Source organism: Chanos chanos, chromosome 2, assembly GCF_902362185.1.
Source record: "Chanos chanos chromosome 2, fChaCha1.1, whole genome shotgun sequence".
NCBI classification, from domain to species: Eukaryota; Metazoa; Chordata; class Actinopteri; order Gonorynchiformes; family Chanidae; genus Chanos; species Chanos chanos.
Window position 1 is genome coordinate 7,156,272 of NC_044496.1, and position 18,469 is coordinate 7,174,740.

An 18,469-nucleotide genomic window follows, 5' to 3' on the forward strand; every position below is an offset into this window, starting at 1 on the left:
TAAATGCAGGTGACTCACCCTTGGGTCGATGACCAGGTATGTTTTGATATTGAGCTCTTTCAGGTAGTTGTCTCTCAAATGACCGTTGCCCTCCTCCACCTCATAGGCTTTATTGAGGTGTTTCAGAGTGGCCTCCGTTATATGGACACGCCTGAGGAAAGCAAACATCTCTGACAAAGTGCTCTGAAACCAGACCTAATGTGACATTTGCTTAACACAACTAAAATAAAGTTCAAGTTATTTTAACTGACTAGAACTGAAGTTAACTGATGTAAACTGAATGAACTTTGAACTTTCTCAGTTGAGAACTGAAGTGAACTGAATAGTGCCAGTAAACTGAACTGAACTGAAATGAACTGAATTGAACTGACCCTCCCATGTGAAGTGCTTCAGTGAGAAAGAGCATAGTGAAAAAAATACCATGCTTATCATGGTGAAAATGCATTCATAATGATGGCTATTATGCTTACCCCGGCACACCTCCAGATTCCATGTGATTGGCTAAGGTGACGTCATGTGACCACACATCAAATTGCCACTTGCGGAGGCCAATCACACCACAGAGGACATTCCCGGAGTGCACACCGACTCTCATGTTGATGTCTACGCCTGTCGCCTCGCGAACCTGTCTGCAGAAGATCATGGAAATGTGGGAGCTAAGTTTTGTGTTTCACGTGGGAAAGCAGAAGTGATCCAGGTCAGAATAAGCACCACTATGATCATGTCTCATATTGTCATTGTCCTCTCTTGATTTTTGGCACAGCATCACAGCAGCGAAATAAAGCCCTGTGAATATCAGGGTGTGAATACCCACTGAGCAGCCAAACATACACACACACACACACACACATGGAGTATGTGTTTGCTCTCCCTACTGTCTACTCAATGTACTCATAGCCACTGATAACCACTTACAAAATGTTCATTTAAATGCTTCAAAATATTTAATAAGTGGTGTCACACAAAGTGCAGAATTTATCATGTATACAGTCCCTTAAACTGACTGGCTACAATCCATTTAAGTAATGACTTCATTCAGAGATATCTTAAAGGTTGTTTGCTCTATAAACTAAGGCACAAAGAACAGAGGGAGTATATGAGTACACCTGTATGCAGGTGTGCATATGTGTGTGTGTGGGCGTGCGTGTGTGTGTGTGTGAATTCCTAAATGGCTCGACACTTACTTAATAGCCTCACACATGTCCAGGCCCATCTTCACACAGTTCTTCGCATGTTTGGGTAATGAGACAGGCAAGCCAGACACACAGTAGTAACAGTCCCCCAGGATCTTAATCCTCATACATTCATTTTCCTAAGCAGGCACACAAACATAAGAAAAAAAGCTGACATATAATACATTAACAGTAGTCAATACTGAATGGAATAGATACAGAGTATTCAGACAATTTTTTCTTTTTATTGTCAAAATGGATAAATTATTATAACAGATTCAGATGTGCATTCAGGATTTTTCCATTGCCCATTGCTAGTTTTTCTTGTCTTCTTCTTTCGATGACAAGGCCCAGTGAGTCACAATGAGTCAAAGGAAAGCCGACAGAAACGCCCAAGTAAGCCTGCAGTACAGTCCACTTACTTATCCAGTCTTTTCCGTTGTCTGATGTTGGGACAAGAAGCTAAATCTGTTAGACATGTGGGCCGGGGCTAGCCAAACGAAAACTACTCATACATATTTGACCAGGGTCTAGCATACGAGGCTGTGAGAAGTGAAAAAAGGTGGTGTGACCCAAAAGCTGAGTCCAGAGTAATCACGTCTGACACTGGGTTTAAGGCTTTGTAATGCTGATTAATGAGTGTGAGTCACTGACCGAGAGATGACACTTACTTTGGCGATCTGGTCGAATTTTCCGAAGAGCTCGTTAAGCATAATCACCAGCTCTTTGGGCGAGCAATCGCTAGCCAGTCGGGTGAAGCCGACAATGTCGGCGTACAGTATGCTACAAGAGAAGAGAGAGGGGAAAAGGTAACTATAGAGATCGACACCTGTGAGTGGACTCGGGGGAAGGGAAACGAGGGAAGTCGGGAGCATGACTGGGTCTCGATAAAAAGACGACTGCAGGGTATGGCATGCATAAGAACAACAACTCACTTAGCGCTGATTTCTTTCAGACTCCATTTTTTTCCTGAACAAATCAAATTCACCGAGTAGAATGAATGTTTCCCGATATAGTAAGAGTTGCGTGAGGTCACAAGGAGCTTTTATATTCTTGATTAACACACTAGAGGAGCATTTCCCTGAATAGGAGAAAATATAACAGCCCCTCAGAGACTGAGGAGTTAAGTTGAAGTCAGTCCCCCACTGGGGGCTACTCTCCAGCTAACTTTCTGACTGGGATGTTCCTTTGGTGTCCAGTCCTTGCCAAACCCTGTCATCATTAACAGACCACAAATGAGCTACAGCCAGATCCAACTCATCAACTCACAACTCATCAGTCCCCTGGAGTGTCTTCCACTTAACCCATCAAAAAAAAAGAAATATCATATAAGTAAAACATATATAAATAAAACATATATAAATGCAATACATATAATATTAGTATTTTTATTTATTTATTTATTTATTTATTTATTTACACCCCACACCCCAATGCTTGGCTGGCATGAGCACATACCTTGTACTGTTGGGACTTAGCACAATAAAACCCAGATGCTAAAGGGGTAATTCTCCCTTGGTATACATAGTAGTGTGGGCATGGATATACCACTGAAAACATTCAGTAGGGCTGATGGATTGAAGTGTTTTCTGAGAGGAAAAATCAAGCTGTGTAAAAACACGAAGTGACACTAAATGGAAAGAGGTGTTTGTCCAGGGCTGAGCTGACGAATGCACCCCCATAAAAAGAACATTTGTGAAACAGCTTAAAGACTTCGAACGCCCATCCTCACGTCAGACTTTTTGGATAGCTTCACAGCTCAGAGTGACTGCCAAACGTCTCAAACAAACACTCAGATCCATCCGGTCAGAGGTTCGGCACTAGCACACAAAGTGTTTGTCATCACGTTCTGAATGAACAGTAAAGCTATGACAGACTGACTCCTTGCACGCTGTTTTATGAGCTACACAGAGTGACAACGCAGCAAATGAACGTTTAAGTTTCATCCAGTCACAAAACAAACACTAGCTTAAGTCAAATGTGTCTAAATATAAAAGCTTCTATGAGAACTGGACTTCTTGTGTGCGAGACAGAGGAAAATATAAATAGAAACCTCCCCAGGGTGATAGGGAAATGAAATTAATTGAATTAACGTGAGCTAAGTCCACTCGGGAAAAGCAGCCAGAAATTGGGTAAGAAACGAGAGCCTAAAAGTAAAGCAAGAGACTGATAATCGGGAAGTAGAACTAAGACGTCGAGTTTCCACTGTCTGTTTTGAGGAACTTACAAACTGCTGTGTGACTATAGTCCAGACCAGGACTGCACCACAGTCAGCTTATCCAGCCAAATTACAAAGGAACAGTAATGATGACAAGGTTTATGCAAAGCTAAGTGTTTACACAGACCATTCACAACCTCCATGTCACTGAGAAGTGTCAGGTAAAACTTTATTGTCTATACAGCTCACGTCAAAACATAGTCCAGTATGGTTGTCACGTACAATTTTGCATAAGGGTATAAATGTGTAAGCACATCACTGAATGCAACACTACAGTGTAAACAGCACAGACTCTTCTTGTGAAAATGAGCACTGGAAAATCTGATCACAGAGCCTTTTAACTGGTATTAACAGTGTACTTGGGCATGATAGACAATTGTTTAAACTAACTCAATATGCCTGCATGGTGATTATGTGACATCACTGCAGTATGTCACAACAAGTTAATGTGAGTGTTTAGTTGGAAGTCAGCTAATATAGCTAATATAATATATTTGGAGGTCAGCTAATTTATGTTTGACAGTGTTTGGAGAAGTGGAGGAAGATGGGAGCTGAGCGTTTGCGTGTACCTGACGTTCTCGTGTCTCTTGACGTAGAGGCTGTGGAAGTTGTTGTCTTTGACCAGCCTCTGTTGGTCTGCCTTGTCTTTGCACTCCTGCAGCCGTTCCAAGATGGCCAACTTCATCTTCATGGAAATGTAGACAGGCAGCACTGACTGCAACAGGTTCTCCTGAAAATCACCAACAAATGTTAACTTATGACAAGATACACACACACCTGGCACACACACGTGTTAGCATAAATACATACATAGATACATAAATAAATATATAAATATTTATTACTTATTACTTATATATAACATATCTATATATGTTTATAACTTACATACATATTCATGTGCACATGTGCGTACAGACACATAAACATATGTCCATGTGCTTGCATGTACACAAATCGCTGTATGAATAATCTGCGCTTAATATGAGCCTATCGGTGAAAAAGCATAATGTTTTGGGTTTTTTTTTTCTTATTAGCCTTGTCTTATTATTACAGTGCTGTCAAAGGGTGTCTCTGTATGCTCTGCTGACTGCACTAATAAGGGCCAGTGTGTTCGTGATTAAGAGGGTAAAGGAGGATTTCACTCTGGGTACAGCTTGACTGGATTATCATGTAGGGGAGTGCATAGATCTGGGAGCAAACAGCAGAGCAGTCACTGCAAATTCGGCAGTAACAGGTGAATAAGGAGTTAACTCGTTTAGTCTGTCTTCACATCTCTGAGGCTCATTTCCATTTAAATGAGGAGGGGGGGACGGGGGACGTCACAGCACAGCCAAATGGCAACTGCACACCTCTGCCCTCCTTAAGCTTTCACCTACTCCATCAACATCTTGCACTCATGTCACTCTCGCTTTCAGCGCCTCTGTCTCTCTCATTTATTCTGACGCTCTCTGACTCTTATTTTATGCCTGTGCTCTCCTCTTTCTCAACCCCAACTCTTTCAGCTGTGAAACAATAAAAGTACTGGTGCACAACTAATGTCTTTTGTGTCCTGGCCTCTGTAATGGATCCCATAGATCTTATGAAGGTAGACAAGGAAGGGACACTTTTTTTTCCCCGGAATGCTTTTCTGTAGGGAGGACACTGTGTGACCCCAGTGTCAATGCTAGGACATGTTTTCAAGAGCTTTAACAAGCTGAGCGCTCTTTGGCTCAGCCTGCCTATAGTCTCACTACACAAACATACACTCATTGACTGAGGTTAATTGCCCTCTCATTTGGTTCTGCTCTGGCTGACTTAACAGCACTCTGGCATCCCTCCCTGTGAGGTCACCCCTTTGCTAACCACATAATGCTTAAATCCAAATGAACTGAAAATGACACAATTATTAAAGTAGGGCTCTTTTATGAATTCTAGAGTTTTTCCCTTGGCAACACTTGAAAAATACCGGGCCGATAGAGCCAAGACATCATTAAATGTCCAAGCATTTTTTCCGCTTTAGGTAGTAACCGAATCTAAAACTATTCCTCAGATACTGAGATATTAATTTAGTTTGGGACAATGTGTTTTTTTTTTTAATGGTCTCTACAGCCACTGCAGATTTTAAGATGAAACAATTTGTTCTAAACATAATACTGTAATAAATCAAGTTTTAATAAAGTGAGCACTTAAAAAAAATCCATGAAATCCAACACACCAAAGACATGGAACAACACTCCCAAGTTAGACAGACAGATGCAGATAGAGAAACAGACATCACAGACAGACTAACAGACACTTGACTGCTTTGGGTTGACCAACAAACTGAGCACTGACAACCAATCTGTTTTCTGAAAACCAAACAGACTGTATGGCAGTTATTTGAGGCAGATGCTGACCTGTTGTCTCTTCTCAATCTCCAGTTTCATGCGGATGCCCATGCAGCTCAGCGTGTCTTGGAAGCTTTGCCGTAGAGCTCGCTCCATCAGTACTTTATGGAAGGCCCCCACCACACTGCCACATAAGAATACCACCACATTGGACAGCAACTAGGGGAGATGACAAATTATATTGAGTGAAGAAACCATCTGACATTTCAGAATAATTTCTGAACTGTTTAAAATAATTTCCAAGCAATGAAAAAAAAAACACATTTAACATCACAATTGATTTATATTGAAAGGTGAGAAATTGCTGTACAGTGAAATAACAGCAAAATGCATAAATCGATGAAAGCTAATCTAAGTAAAGTTGGGGCAAAGAGTTTAATTCAGCTGATTTGAAACTAAGAAAATGAAAAGGAATTTTTTCCTTAAATGATAAGATGTATGGCATACAAGTCAGGTTAGGAGTGAAGTGGAACTGTACCTGACTGGCCAGGTGGGGTCTCCGGACGTGGCTTATGACAGTGAGGTAAAGTGTTAAGGTGATGATATGTGAGAGGGAGGTAACCACACTGAGAATGACTGCATAGGACATCCGAAACGGCAGCATGGTGAAAACACTGATAATGATGAAAAGAAAGAATGGCACCTGCAGGGAGAGAGAGAATGGAAAAGAGTGGAAGGAAAAGAGAGAGAGGGGGGAGGGAGAGAGAAAGAGAGAGAGAGAGAGAGAGAGAGAGAGAGAGAGATTTAAGCACATTGTCATTTAAGTGCACGACATGTTTTCCTTTTTCAACAATTACTTGGATTTTTAGTTTTTCTTTTCTTCTTCTTTTTTTTTCTTTTTTCATCAAACGTGTACATTGTCCATGACAACCTAAAACACACTGAAAACTACATGGATGCATTTACTTTGCTATCCATTGTCAGTAACACGTGTCCACAGTGTGTCTCCGAATAAAAAAAATCTAACAGATAGAAACAAACAAACAAACAACAACAAATAAAATCTACTGCTTCTCAGCGCAGGGTTTTCTATGTGATTACTGACCATGTTGAGGCAGTTCTCTTCTGGTCTCACTGGACTAAGGATTAAGAAGCATCTTATACAAGTAATCTTCAAAACAGGATACAAAGCTATTTTCACTAGTATACTGATATACTGATATAAGTATACTGATATATTTATTAATTATCAAAATGTAAACAACAAAACAATCATACGTATTGGTCTATTAAAGTAGCGGATCAGAAAAACAGCTTTGACGATTTAATTACAAGAAAGCAATAGTCTAAATGGACCCATGTGTCAACAAGAGCAAAATTCCCCTTTAATTGCAGCCAAGTCAATATCCCAATAATATAATAAACATAAGCTGAGCTTCCATTTTTGAGTTTAAAAATTTCCAAATGTTTTTGGTTACAAAGCTGACACACCTTCAGTAGTCAAAGACAAAAAAATACAACAAAAAATAAAGATCCCAAAAAAGGTTAATGGGGTGGTAAGAGTGTTCCATGGCTCTGTAAATTTTAAAAATTGTGTGTGTGAGAGTTGGCATACCTGGTCCCAAGCTTGGATTTGTCCTCCGCAGAAGATGAAGGTGAAGCCCATGGTAAGGTGTGTGACCCAAACTGCAACTCCCAGCAGGGTTCTCCAGCGCTGGGGCAGAGTCTCCGTACACACCAGTACAAACACGGCCAGAAACAAACACAGACTGCCACTCACCACACCCACAAACACGCTGTGGTCCTCAGCTCTCTGAAACAAAGATTGATGTAGCAGACGATTAACACATACACACATACACGCCCCTTGGCACCGTGACACAAGGTGTGTTGTTTTATTAAAAATACAACTGTAGATGTAATATTTAGCTAATACACTGTACTAAGAAACATGTAACTACATTCAGTTCACACACATAGACATTGCTGCAACTCGAGTCTGAATATGACATTTATCAAAATGGCTCTTTCACAAAGTCAGGCCTTTTTGCCCTAAACATCAACATGTTCTTGACAAAATGTGAAGGCAGCTGCTCTTTCCAAGAAATTGACTACATCACTGAGAATTTTCTAAAGAGCATGTTAGTTGCCATGGTAGCAGAAAGGGCAAGAGCCTTCATTCTGCACCTTCATCTCCTTCAACTGTTCATTCAGATGCTGTGGGCCATTTGAAGAATGTAAAAAGGAGTTTACAACTCTATACCATCCCTAACACACATACACACACACACTGATACACACACACATGCACGTATGCATGCACGCGCATGCACAAACATACACACACACACACACACACACACACACACACACACACACACACACACACACACACACATTCCTTCTCTCTCACACCCATACACACACACTCTCATTCTCATTCGGTTCTCTCCTCTCTGCTGTACTCAGTCAGTCAGTGAGTCTTAATCTTTCTTTCTCCTTTCTCTCTCACTCACTCACCCACTCACTCACTCAAATATTCGGAGGATGCTTCCGTGTATGGAACTTGTATGACTTGCAACTGGTGCATAAGCTTGGAGCGATTCCTAATTAAATTAGATTTTGCTCAGCTCTAGACTGAAATGTCTATTACCAAAATATTCAATGGAAGAGAACATCCCACACAGACAAACAATGGTCAGACTCATAAACACTGAGAACTCTACAATGTCTTCTTCTAAGTCACACAGAAACAGCTCACCACCATGAAGAAACTGACTGGAGACTAGAGGGCTGGGGAGAACAACAAAGAACACTATTTTGCATGTATAGGCAAAAATACTGCACAAAACCCAATTCCTTTTCGCATGTAAATGATTACTGCTATAAACTATTACATTTAAATGAAGGCTTTTGTAAGCGAAGTTCAAGACTTCAAGAAATGAACACTAGCTTCAGGCGCCAGTTTGCCTCATTATATTTGGCTGGAAGATTACATATGACTTAACTGTGTTAGCGTCTCTTTTACCACAACTCTGTGAGAGCGCAATATTACTTTAGCTATAAAAGTGACTCTATATACGCCATGTAATTGATACATTTATGACATGCTTATTTTCTTTTAGCTTAACAGAAGTGGACTGATTGACTGACTGAATTGTGCATACATTTTTAAACTGCCATAGGCTTTAGGTAGATCGAAACCTGTGTGGTTAGATAACAAAATGATTCCTTTTCCATTTAGGAACAGAAATAAACTGACAATTTCTTGTGAAAGGTAATAAATATTTGCGCTGAAACTGCTGAAGGCCTGTAGTCGATCACACTTTATGAATCAAGATAATCAAATGACTGCACTTCCAAAAAAAACCCAAAACATCATAACAATTTTATTACACATTTTGATCTGGTTATAGGCCTCTCAGCGATTTGAGATAAACAAAGTCCTACGGAAAAGGGTTTTTTTTTTTTATTTATGGTACAGTGTTAAAATCAAAGCGACTCCTCTTTTTAACAATCGTAAACCATAAATTCAATGTGCTGTTTGTAGTCATAAGCTGTAAAGCAACAGTGCTTCCAGGTTAGTCATGCTTCCCATCTTCATTCATACAGAATGTCACGTGCTGTTTGACATTGTCATACAGGTCACTGTTGACAAACGTTCCCTTGTACCTATAGAAGGGGCACAGGTATACAGTGCCATAAAAAAAAAAAAAAAAAACAAGTCTTACACCCACAAATCCTCTAGCCATCTCTCATAAATGGGAGGCATCTCTTATGTAAAGCAAAGACAGTGAGACTACTTTCTCTGCCAAAATAAAGCCCTCCATATGCAGGCTGCAATTCCAGCTGCATCTTAATGTGTTTATCTACCTATCAACCAAGCGCTGAATCCGCCCTCCCTACTGCAATTCATAACCCATCTGTTGGTTACAAAAGGAAAGCTAAAACACAGAAATCCTCTTACAGACAGAATTCACAGAGACTTTATTAAACTATTAAGCTTAACAACTGAGTCACTGCAGGGAACAAAAGAGTTACGCAAGAGCTAAAGGGGAAAGTATTCTGTCTGGGCTCTTCTCCATTCCTGGACATTGTGTCAGTGCATAGCCATTGTATGATAACGGAAGAGCAGACATGTACAAGTGTGTGTGTGTGTGTAAATGTGTGCGAGCGAGTGAGGGCGTGAGTGTGAGAGAGAGAAGAGAAAGAGAGAGAGGGAGGGAAGGAGAGAGGAAAAGAGGAGAGAGACAATGGAATAACAGCAAAATACAATGGCAGGAAAGTTTTTTTTTTTTTTTTCTCATATTTCCCTCAGAGATCACAGAGGTGCTTTTCAGATGGACATGGAGACAGCAAAGACTGTTTACTTTGAATACCTGACAGGGGAAAGTGTGACTCTGTGTGCCAATGATAACAGCCAAGGTCGTCATCTCTTTGTCTATTGAAGACGTTGCCTCTTCTCCAAAAAAGCTCCAGTAACATTCCAATAACACAAACCCTCTTGTAACATCATGCATCATTTTCTCCAAAGTCAGTGTGAGGAAGACCTGCTGTTCCCTCTGAATAAATAGGCTCTCTCAGTCCAATCATCACAGTGATGTTAGCCCATCTCAGTCCTTTATTCACACAGAGGACATGCAGATCAAATCTCATGTCATGCAAGGTCACACATAAAGGCACTTTGATAGTGTCAGACTGTGGTGGTGTGTGTGAGAGCAAATAAGTATAAATGCATTAAACTGGATTAGCACAGATATATATTGGAGTTGTAAGTCCAATTCATCGTAAGCTGGAAATCCCCTTATATATATCCTAAGGATGTATAAGCAAGCAACATGCATGAATGTTATGTATAACAGGGCTTTGTCATATTTTTATAAACATTTCTGTTTGCCCTCTGGGCTGGCACCTACTGCACGCCTGGCTGGCCTAGAAGGGGTCTCCTCTCTTTGTGGTCCTTCTCAAGATTTCTCCTATTTTTCCCTAGCGTCTGGGTTTTTTTGAGGAGTTTTTTCTTGCCCGCTATGAGGATCAAGTCAGGGGGTGCCACCCTGCTCTGTTTTGTTGTAATCCTGTGGGCATGTAAAGCCCTTTGAGACTGTAAACAGTGATATTGGGCTCTAAATAAACTTAAACTTGAAACTTAAATTTTTTGACAGCATGAAAGCATATAAGTGACAGTCAGTCAGGAAAATCATAGAGCAGAAAAATCTGAATAGATCAAGTGGAGAAAACAGTCAAATGTTTTAGGTATGAAAACAAAACAACCGCTTGGAACATCATTTAAAAAGAAAGACAGCACTGGTGAGCTCAGGTATGGCAAAACTGCCTGATAGACCAAGAAAGACCTCTGTGATGGATAATGGATGACCTAAGAGCACTTTCAACGTTGAACAGTCCAACAGATGAGAAACACAATTCAGAACGTAGATTTAGATGTTGTCAGGTTTGTCTACATTATTCAGAAGAGTTTGACTACAAAAATTCAGAGAGTGCCCCGTAAGACGCTAATCACTTCAAAAACTTTAAGAACGTGAAGTGATACAAATTCGCTACAAGCCTGAAGAGTTCTATGAACAGAGAGAGGTAAAAAAAGATTCGTAGCATACAGTTAAAAAAAAGGACATTGTATAAGGATGGTATGGAGGAAAAAAGAACTGCTGATGATGCAATTGACACCACATGTGTGTGAGGGCTTATGAGGGCGGGGTTATGGTTTGGGGATGTACAGCTGCCCTGGACTTGGTTCACTTGTCATCAGTGAGGATGATACTGCGGACAGATGACAGCTGACTTCTGAAGTTACCAGAAATATCTTGCCTGCTCAGAAACAACTAAAAGTCGCTATATTCACTGGACAGCACTTCATCTCTAAGATAACGACCCTTAACAAAAGCTACAGCAATCAAGAGGTTCCTTAGGGCCGAATACAGTGGACAGAATTTGACTAACAAAATGAGTCACCAGATTTAAACATTTAACATTCTGAAGGTAAGGCCATAAGGGAAAAAAACACAAACAAGATGGCAGACGTACAGGTCTGCTGGAGCATCACTATGGACAGTACCCGGCTTTTGGTGATCAATATATGACACGCATTCATTACATGTCAAACTGATGTCACCGAGCAATTAAACATGATTGACATCATATAAAATGCTGTTTTAAGTTATTTTTGGCAGTCTAAGAATACACATATGGGGAATACACATACACATATACAGAATGCGCCGTGATTTCAAAACGATTTCATGCCGTGTGGATGAAAGTTCTTCCAGAGTAAAGCTGGCAATCTGCAGTTTATTCATGCCCTACATGTGTCATCTCACATCCAAAGTGCTGGAATACATAAATATCACAATAAACATTAATACAGAAGTCTTCAGATTCTTACCAGTTGTAGAGAAAAAAAGATGATGAGGAAGCTGGCACAGGTCAGAGTGGAGAGACCCAGGAGCAGAACCAGTGGCTGGTACTGACTGATGCAGGAAAACTTCCGGTAGAGTGCCTCTAGTCTCTGCTCCCGTTCATTTAGCAGGTACTTTCCTTTGGCAGGCATGGCGTCCACTCCTCACAGATGTCACCACTGAAGTAACCGGTGGAGTAATGAATACAAAAGAGACACCCAAGATCTCACTCTCTCTCTCTCTCTCTCTCTCTTTCTTTCTCTCTCTCTCAGTCTCTCTCCTCAACACAACAAGAAAGAAACTATGCAGGCATTTCCACTGAGACAAAGTAAGCTGGAGTGCTTATCACTTCAGACACAGTTTGGCTTTTTAGCAAGGGCCGAACTTCGGGACATTGTGGTAATCTTTTTTTTTTATGTCTCTCTCCCCCTGTCCCTCTCAGTCTCTTTATCTGTTTTTGTGTTGGCAGGCAGAAACTTCCAACTGGGATGCTCCAGGCTTAATGGTTAAAGGTTTTTTTTATTTAGTGTAAGGATGGGAGGGTGTTCGGGACAGCTGGCGGCTGGAGGAGGGAAGTGTTAAGGAGGTCCGTTTGGTCGTCAAGGACTCCTCAAGGATTCGGGGCTTCCCATAAGTAAGGCTTGACTTGCAGTTCCTGGAATCCTAATTTACAGCTCCTTAGGTAGTCCACAGAGTCTCAGCCTGTGAGAGGTAGGCTATAGGGTGAGAGAAAGAGGGAGAAAGAACAATATTAACAAAAAGATATTACATTTACATTAACCCAACACCCACACAGGTGGAAAAAAAAGGGAGAGAGAGACAGAGAGGTAGTTGTGTGTGCCTCATTTGTGGGGGAAGGGTCTTGAAGCACTTTCTTTTGTTAACAGGTCATAAAACTTGCTCTGTCTACATATACAATCTCTCTCTCACACACATGTGCATGCGCACACAAACACACACAGACACACACACACACACACACACACACACACACACACACACACACACAGAGAGAGAGTCTTTTAAACATTTAATGATCTGTATTCCTTGTGCTGATATACAGATATTCCATAAATCACTTAATAGAAAATATAAAATGTCTGAAAACCAAAATGAACTTATTCTGAAGGGAATGAGCCCTCAATGCTGCAGCGGTTCCCACGACTGCCCAAACACTGATTGTATTTATCTGTGCACTGCCAGAGTTTGGAGAAAGAAAAAAATGCTGATGACGATCTGGCTTGCTAATGAAGAACATCTCCATGGAGTAGCCTATTCACTCAGAGTCAATGAGGGCCAGTCTCTGGCCTACACGACTTTCACCACAAAGGAAAAGCCAACTCCGTCCCATTCTCTTCAATAAAACCAATCAGGCCTCTAGGGTGAAAGGCCAGCAGAGCGTGTAGCCTATCAATCTGTCACAAAGGCCCTCCAATCCTTATGTAATCACGTCTACAGGAATAGCACAATTACTTCTTATGAGACACCAATTACAAAAGACAGAGAACAAAAGAAAACGTCAAGCAGGCCTAGTTGATGGTTAAGAGATTAACACTGATATATATATATATATCTTGAATACACATGCCATATGTTTTATGATAGAAAATGAATGCAGTGATCTGGCACACTCATACAGTCTCAGACTGTCTCTGAAAGAAACAAATTCTAAACTTTTCTTTATTTTCTTAAGAGGCGTTGTGTACAAGCCAAACCGTACTGACAAATACATCAAGTGGAACATGAATGAAAAGCCAGTTCAGTTATCAACATAATTAGCATGTAGCAAGTTTGCAGAGTGAGAGATGCCATGTTGTATTTACAAACCTATGAATAAGGAGTGATTAAAGAGCTTGGAACATGCGTGCGTACACGCACACACACACACACACACACACACACACACACACACACACACACACAAACAAATATTACTTGTTCTGTTGTTTATCGAACAAAGCATAAAGGGAGCAGGTCTTTTGTCTTTGTGAATAATCAAATCCCAACAAACTCAGTAATAAAGAGCCAACCTCAAGACTGATCTACGACCATAACATAAGAGGGCATGTGTGTGTGTTTGTGTGTGTGTGCGCGTGCGTGTGCGTGTAGCAGTCTACCAAGGAAAAGATGAGTGCTGGATATAGATTGTGAATATACTGGCTGGTAAATAGAAAGGTAATTTCAGAGATTTGTTAAGTGCATGGAAAATGGCAGAGCTTCTTGTTTGATCTCACTGTGGCACCTGGAGCAGATGCTCAGAGTCATAAAAGAGGCTGGAAAAACCCAGACAGAGATGAAGCAGAGGAGAGAGAGAGAGAGAGAGAGAGAGAGAGAGAGAGTGTGTTTGCTAGGCTGTGTGTTCACAGAGAGGCAGAGGGGTCAGCTGTAGTGTTTATTGTGAATGGCAAGGAACAAACATAGAAAGTGATGGCTGAGCACTTTGACATGTACATATATTTCTACTGCCACACATTAAAAACACAAACAAACTCAACACACTCAGGCAAGCTCACAGCAGTAACATACAGACACACACACACATACACACACACATACACACACACACACACACACACACACACATATGTATGAAAGCACCCATACAAACTTGCACACATACAGACACATGGAAACACAATCACGCACACCAACAGATGCTACACTGTCTTCAGTGAAACAGATTGAGAGAAGCTGTGCAAACAGAAATGGGAGGGGGCTAGAGCAAGGGTCTACTATGAAAGGAAGTGTGTGTGTGTGTGTGTGTGTGTGTGTGTGTGTGTGTGTGTGTGTGTTTTAGATGATCATGGCATCTTGTCACTTGAAGCCATAGGAAGTTCCACCCAGAAAACAGGGTGGGGGACAGGGCTGAACAGACACACAGAGACTATAGTTTGTGTGAAGGAAATGACTTCAATCAAAAAGCCAGATACTCCTTGCTCATTTTACCACAAACTACTGCCACCCCCCTCTCCTACAAATGCTGTTCACCCTAGCCTCTCTAAGGCATGGGGGCCCCATCTTCAGAATCAGGTGGACTGTCCCCTGATGTGGAAGGCCACAGTAAACAGTGAAAATGAAATAAGTGACAGGAGAAATGAAAGATTTTCTGTAGATAAGTAAAAATGAGAACTTGAGAAAAAACGAGACAGGAACTTTTGACACTTCTGAAACACTTCTTTTGTGAGAGACCCTGGATAACAACAACAACAACAACAACAAAAATCAATTACAAAATGTAAGCACCGCGCTAATGCTTGTGCGACAGCAGTTGCTTAAAGTCTAACATTAAAGCTGGAGATGAACGATGATTGACACACAGTCTGAGACACCAATGAGAAAATATCTAAAGCTAACAAGATCCTAGAATTACACACCACAGCTTTGATAACACAGAATTAGAGAAACAGGAGCCTGAGATGAGATGCCGCTAAAACGAGATGAGACAACTGAGTAGCTTTAAGCTCAGACAGGAACCAATAAAACTGTATACAATAGAGCAGGGAGAAACAACACTCCAGAAAAGTGGTCAGAGATAGAGCTAAAGGCATAGGGGATCACAAACCTACACAATGGAAAGGCTTCTCTTAATGCAGAAACATCTATTCAATTACATTGACTATATTTTTAAACAAAGCAATAGTACAATAAGACGGTTAATGTCTATGGTTTGGGGAATTAGAACGTTTCCAAAAATAGCACTTGTTTAGAATTACTAATCCATTTTATCATGCAACACAAAATACAATTGCAGCTGTGATCTGTGGCAAAACTTTTTTTTTCTGTATAATTTCACTGGAATGCATTTGTCACACTAGTCATATGAGGGTTTATGATGTTGTCTGTGAGAGTTTAAACAGCTCCCAAAAATGCACATGTAAAGACCAAGAAGAATAGTCTTGCGCATTCCAGTGCTAGAACTTGGCCAACGCAGAACAGAAAGGAGGGAAAGAGAGAGACGGTGACCTGAAAACAGACACAAAGTGACCTAGAGGACAGCGCAGATGGACAGTTCCACACAACACAAAGCAACAGACACATAAAATGACACAAAACAGATCAGACGCCGGGAAAAAAATGCACCAAAGAGACATCCTGAAGCCCTCGCCATGAAAATGCAATCGGTCCCTCGTTCAGTGAAACAAGAGAGAGATATTACCGTGCTGTGGCTGCCAGGCCTTTATGCTCTAATTCTAAAGTTGCCATGGTAAAGTACAGAAGCAGCGGATCGGACTCTCGGCTGCAGAGCAATGCTGCGATGGTGTTGAGAGAGAGAGTGAATGGAGAGTGAATAGACTCCGGTCTCTAACTGCTGTGATGAATGGTACTAACTGCCTTGCTTTGTCTGACTGGCCTTTCCGTCTAAAAGCAAGGCAATAAACACAGGGGGTTTGGAGTGGGAGGTGGCGGTAGGGAGGGGAGGGGAGGGGGGTGCTGGGAGCCAACATATCCCCAATAAGAATCATCTTCAATTCCTGGAATAGCACAGCTCAACACAACACAACAGAGTGCTGTTCAACGCACAACACAACTGCACACATAACCCCCAATACAAACCCAAGTGAACAACACGACAAAATCAAACCCAGTAAACCAAAATTCAGCTTGAGCAACCCAGTCAACCCAACTGTACTGAAATCAACCCAACACAGAATATAACAGCACCACAAACAAACATCACAAAGATGTAAAGCAAAATGTAACTCGGGCTCATATAAATGTAGGCTATCTGTGTGTTGCAGCATCACTGACTGAAACCTCATGCTGGTAAAACGTGTTCACTACCTCTCCACAGAACAATGTCGTTTCTTGAGACGGATGAAACAAAAGAAAGTCTTGGTAGCTAGTAGTGAGACAGGAAACTTCTCAGGAAAATGAGTCCAGCGGGTCATAATTGACTACTTGTGGTCTGGACCAGTCAAACTGAATCAGTCACTGTCTGGTTCTGGCTGTTGTGGACCTGAAAACGTTCTCTGTGTGGAAAAAAATGAGTCTGTCTGCTTTTTCAAGTGTGAGTCACCTTTTAAAAATAAGAGTTCTGGTTGAACAATAACTTCACACAGGTCATTACCACACCCCTGCCAAAATGCTGTGTAATGGTGTGGTCAGTTATGACGACATGCTATGGAATCTACATTTGCCAATAGAATTAAGCCTATTTCTTACATAAAAGCTATTGGCCAGACATTTGGTAAAACCAACAATGCCTTTTTTATTTATAGAAAACCAAAGCAAGATCCTCTGCTGACACTGAACACACATAAATGTCTTCTGAATGCCTTTGATGAATCAACTTGAAAGAATAAAGAATGAAATATTATGTTTAGATTTGTTGACTAGTGCATTTGGTATCTCCATTACGCAGCAGTACATAAAGTCTTAGGTCTACAGTAAAAGGCTGACTGGTCATGAGCAGAACCGGCTTTAAATGTATCTGAGGTATACGAATGACAGAGTCCTGTTCCAGGTCTCTATCATGGCTCCTTTGTTTGTACGTGTTTCTTCTAAAGTTGCTAAAAAAAAAACTGAGGTATTAACAACGTTACAAGCATACAGTAGAGAGAGAGAGATGGTACTAGTAATCTACTCACTTCAAATGAGTGACAAAGAGAGCAAGAGAAAGCTCACAACCAGAGGGTGCACCGAAGTGCACTGGGCCAGTCTTGTATATGTTTTATAGTGTATTAGTGTATTTGCTTCAGGCTACAAAATGAGAAACAAAACAGTAAGGAGAAGTGGCCCAGTTGCATGATAGGACAAGATTAACACCTTTGTAACAACGCTTACTCAGCTGTTTCGAGGATGACAAAAGGGTGAATAGCCATGAAAAGCTGGTGGGCAGAGCTCTAACATCTAGTCAAGCCTTAGTCACATTAGGGCACATTAAACACTCGGTAAACATACCATATACTTCACTGTACATTTGAAACCTCTTGAGTTGGAGTCATTTGTAATGTAATTCAGCAAATAACAGAACTGTTGATAAATATTTCCTTTATCTGTTAAACATGACCATGTGGCCAACATGATATTTGAACGTGGGAGTTCATATCAAACAAACAAACAAACAAAAACTAATGTGTAGCAAATGATGGGTTTCCAAAACTGGGATCTGTATGGGACCGGAGGGGTTGGCCGTCCTGGTTTCTACTGCCTTTATGTAGCTTTCTAAGCAGCCTTACAACACTGCACAAAAGGGTCTGTTCCTCAGCCTCACTTAACAAAATGAATTTAGAAATTTGCGGTTTATACCTGTTAGCGCCTCATTCTTTCATCTGCATCTGTTTCACTAAAGACTGCTTTCCTATTTCTTATCTCCCATTCTGTCTCTCCTAAGTCATCACCAGGCACATTAATGATGCT

The 18,469-nt window shown here is 41.0% G+C and overlaps 1 protein-coding gene across 1 annotated transcript in view; it reads right to left on the reverse strand.

The window, feature by feature from the left end:
* Positions 1-12,261, reverse strand: part of adcy7 (adenylate cyclase 7) — a 23,369-nt gene extending 11,108 nt beyond the window's left edge. The window contains exons 1-9 of the mRNA XM_030794143.1: positions 12,097-12,261; positions 7,315-7,512; positions 6,238-6,402; positions 5,769-5,918; positions 3,960-4,120; positions 1,844-1,955; positions 1,185-1,312; positions 471-629; positions 19-151 (exon numbers count right to left, since the gene is read on the reverse strand). Of these exons, the coding sequence (XP_030650003.1) occupies positions 19-151; positions 471-629; positions 1,185-1,312; positions 1,844-1,955; positions 3,960-4,120; positions 5,769-5,918; positions 6,238-6,402; positions 7,315-7,512; positions 12,097-12,261 (1,371 nt within the window). The remainder of the gene's footprint in view (positions 1-18; positions 152-470; positions 630-1,184; positions 1,313-1,843; positions 1,956-3,959; positions 4,121-5,768; positions 5,919-6,237; positions 6,403-7,314; positions 7,513-12,096) is intronic.
* Between the last annotated feature and the right edge of the window lie 6,208 nt (positions 12,262-18,469).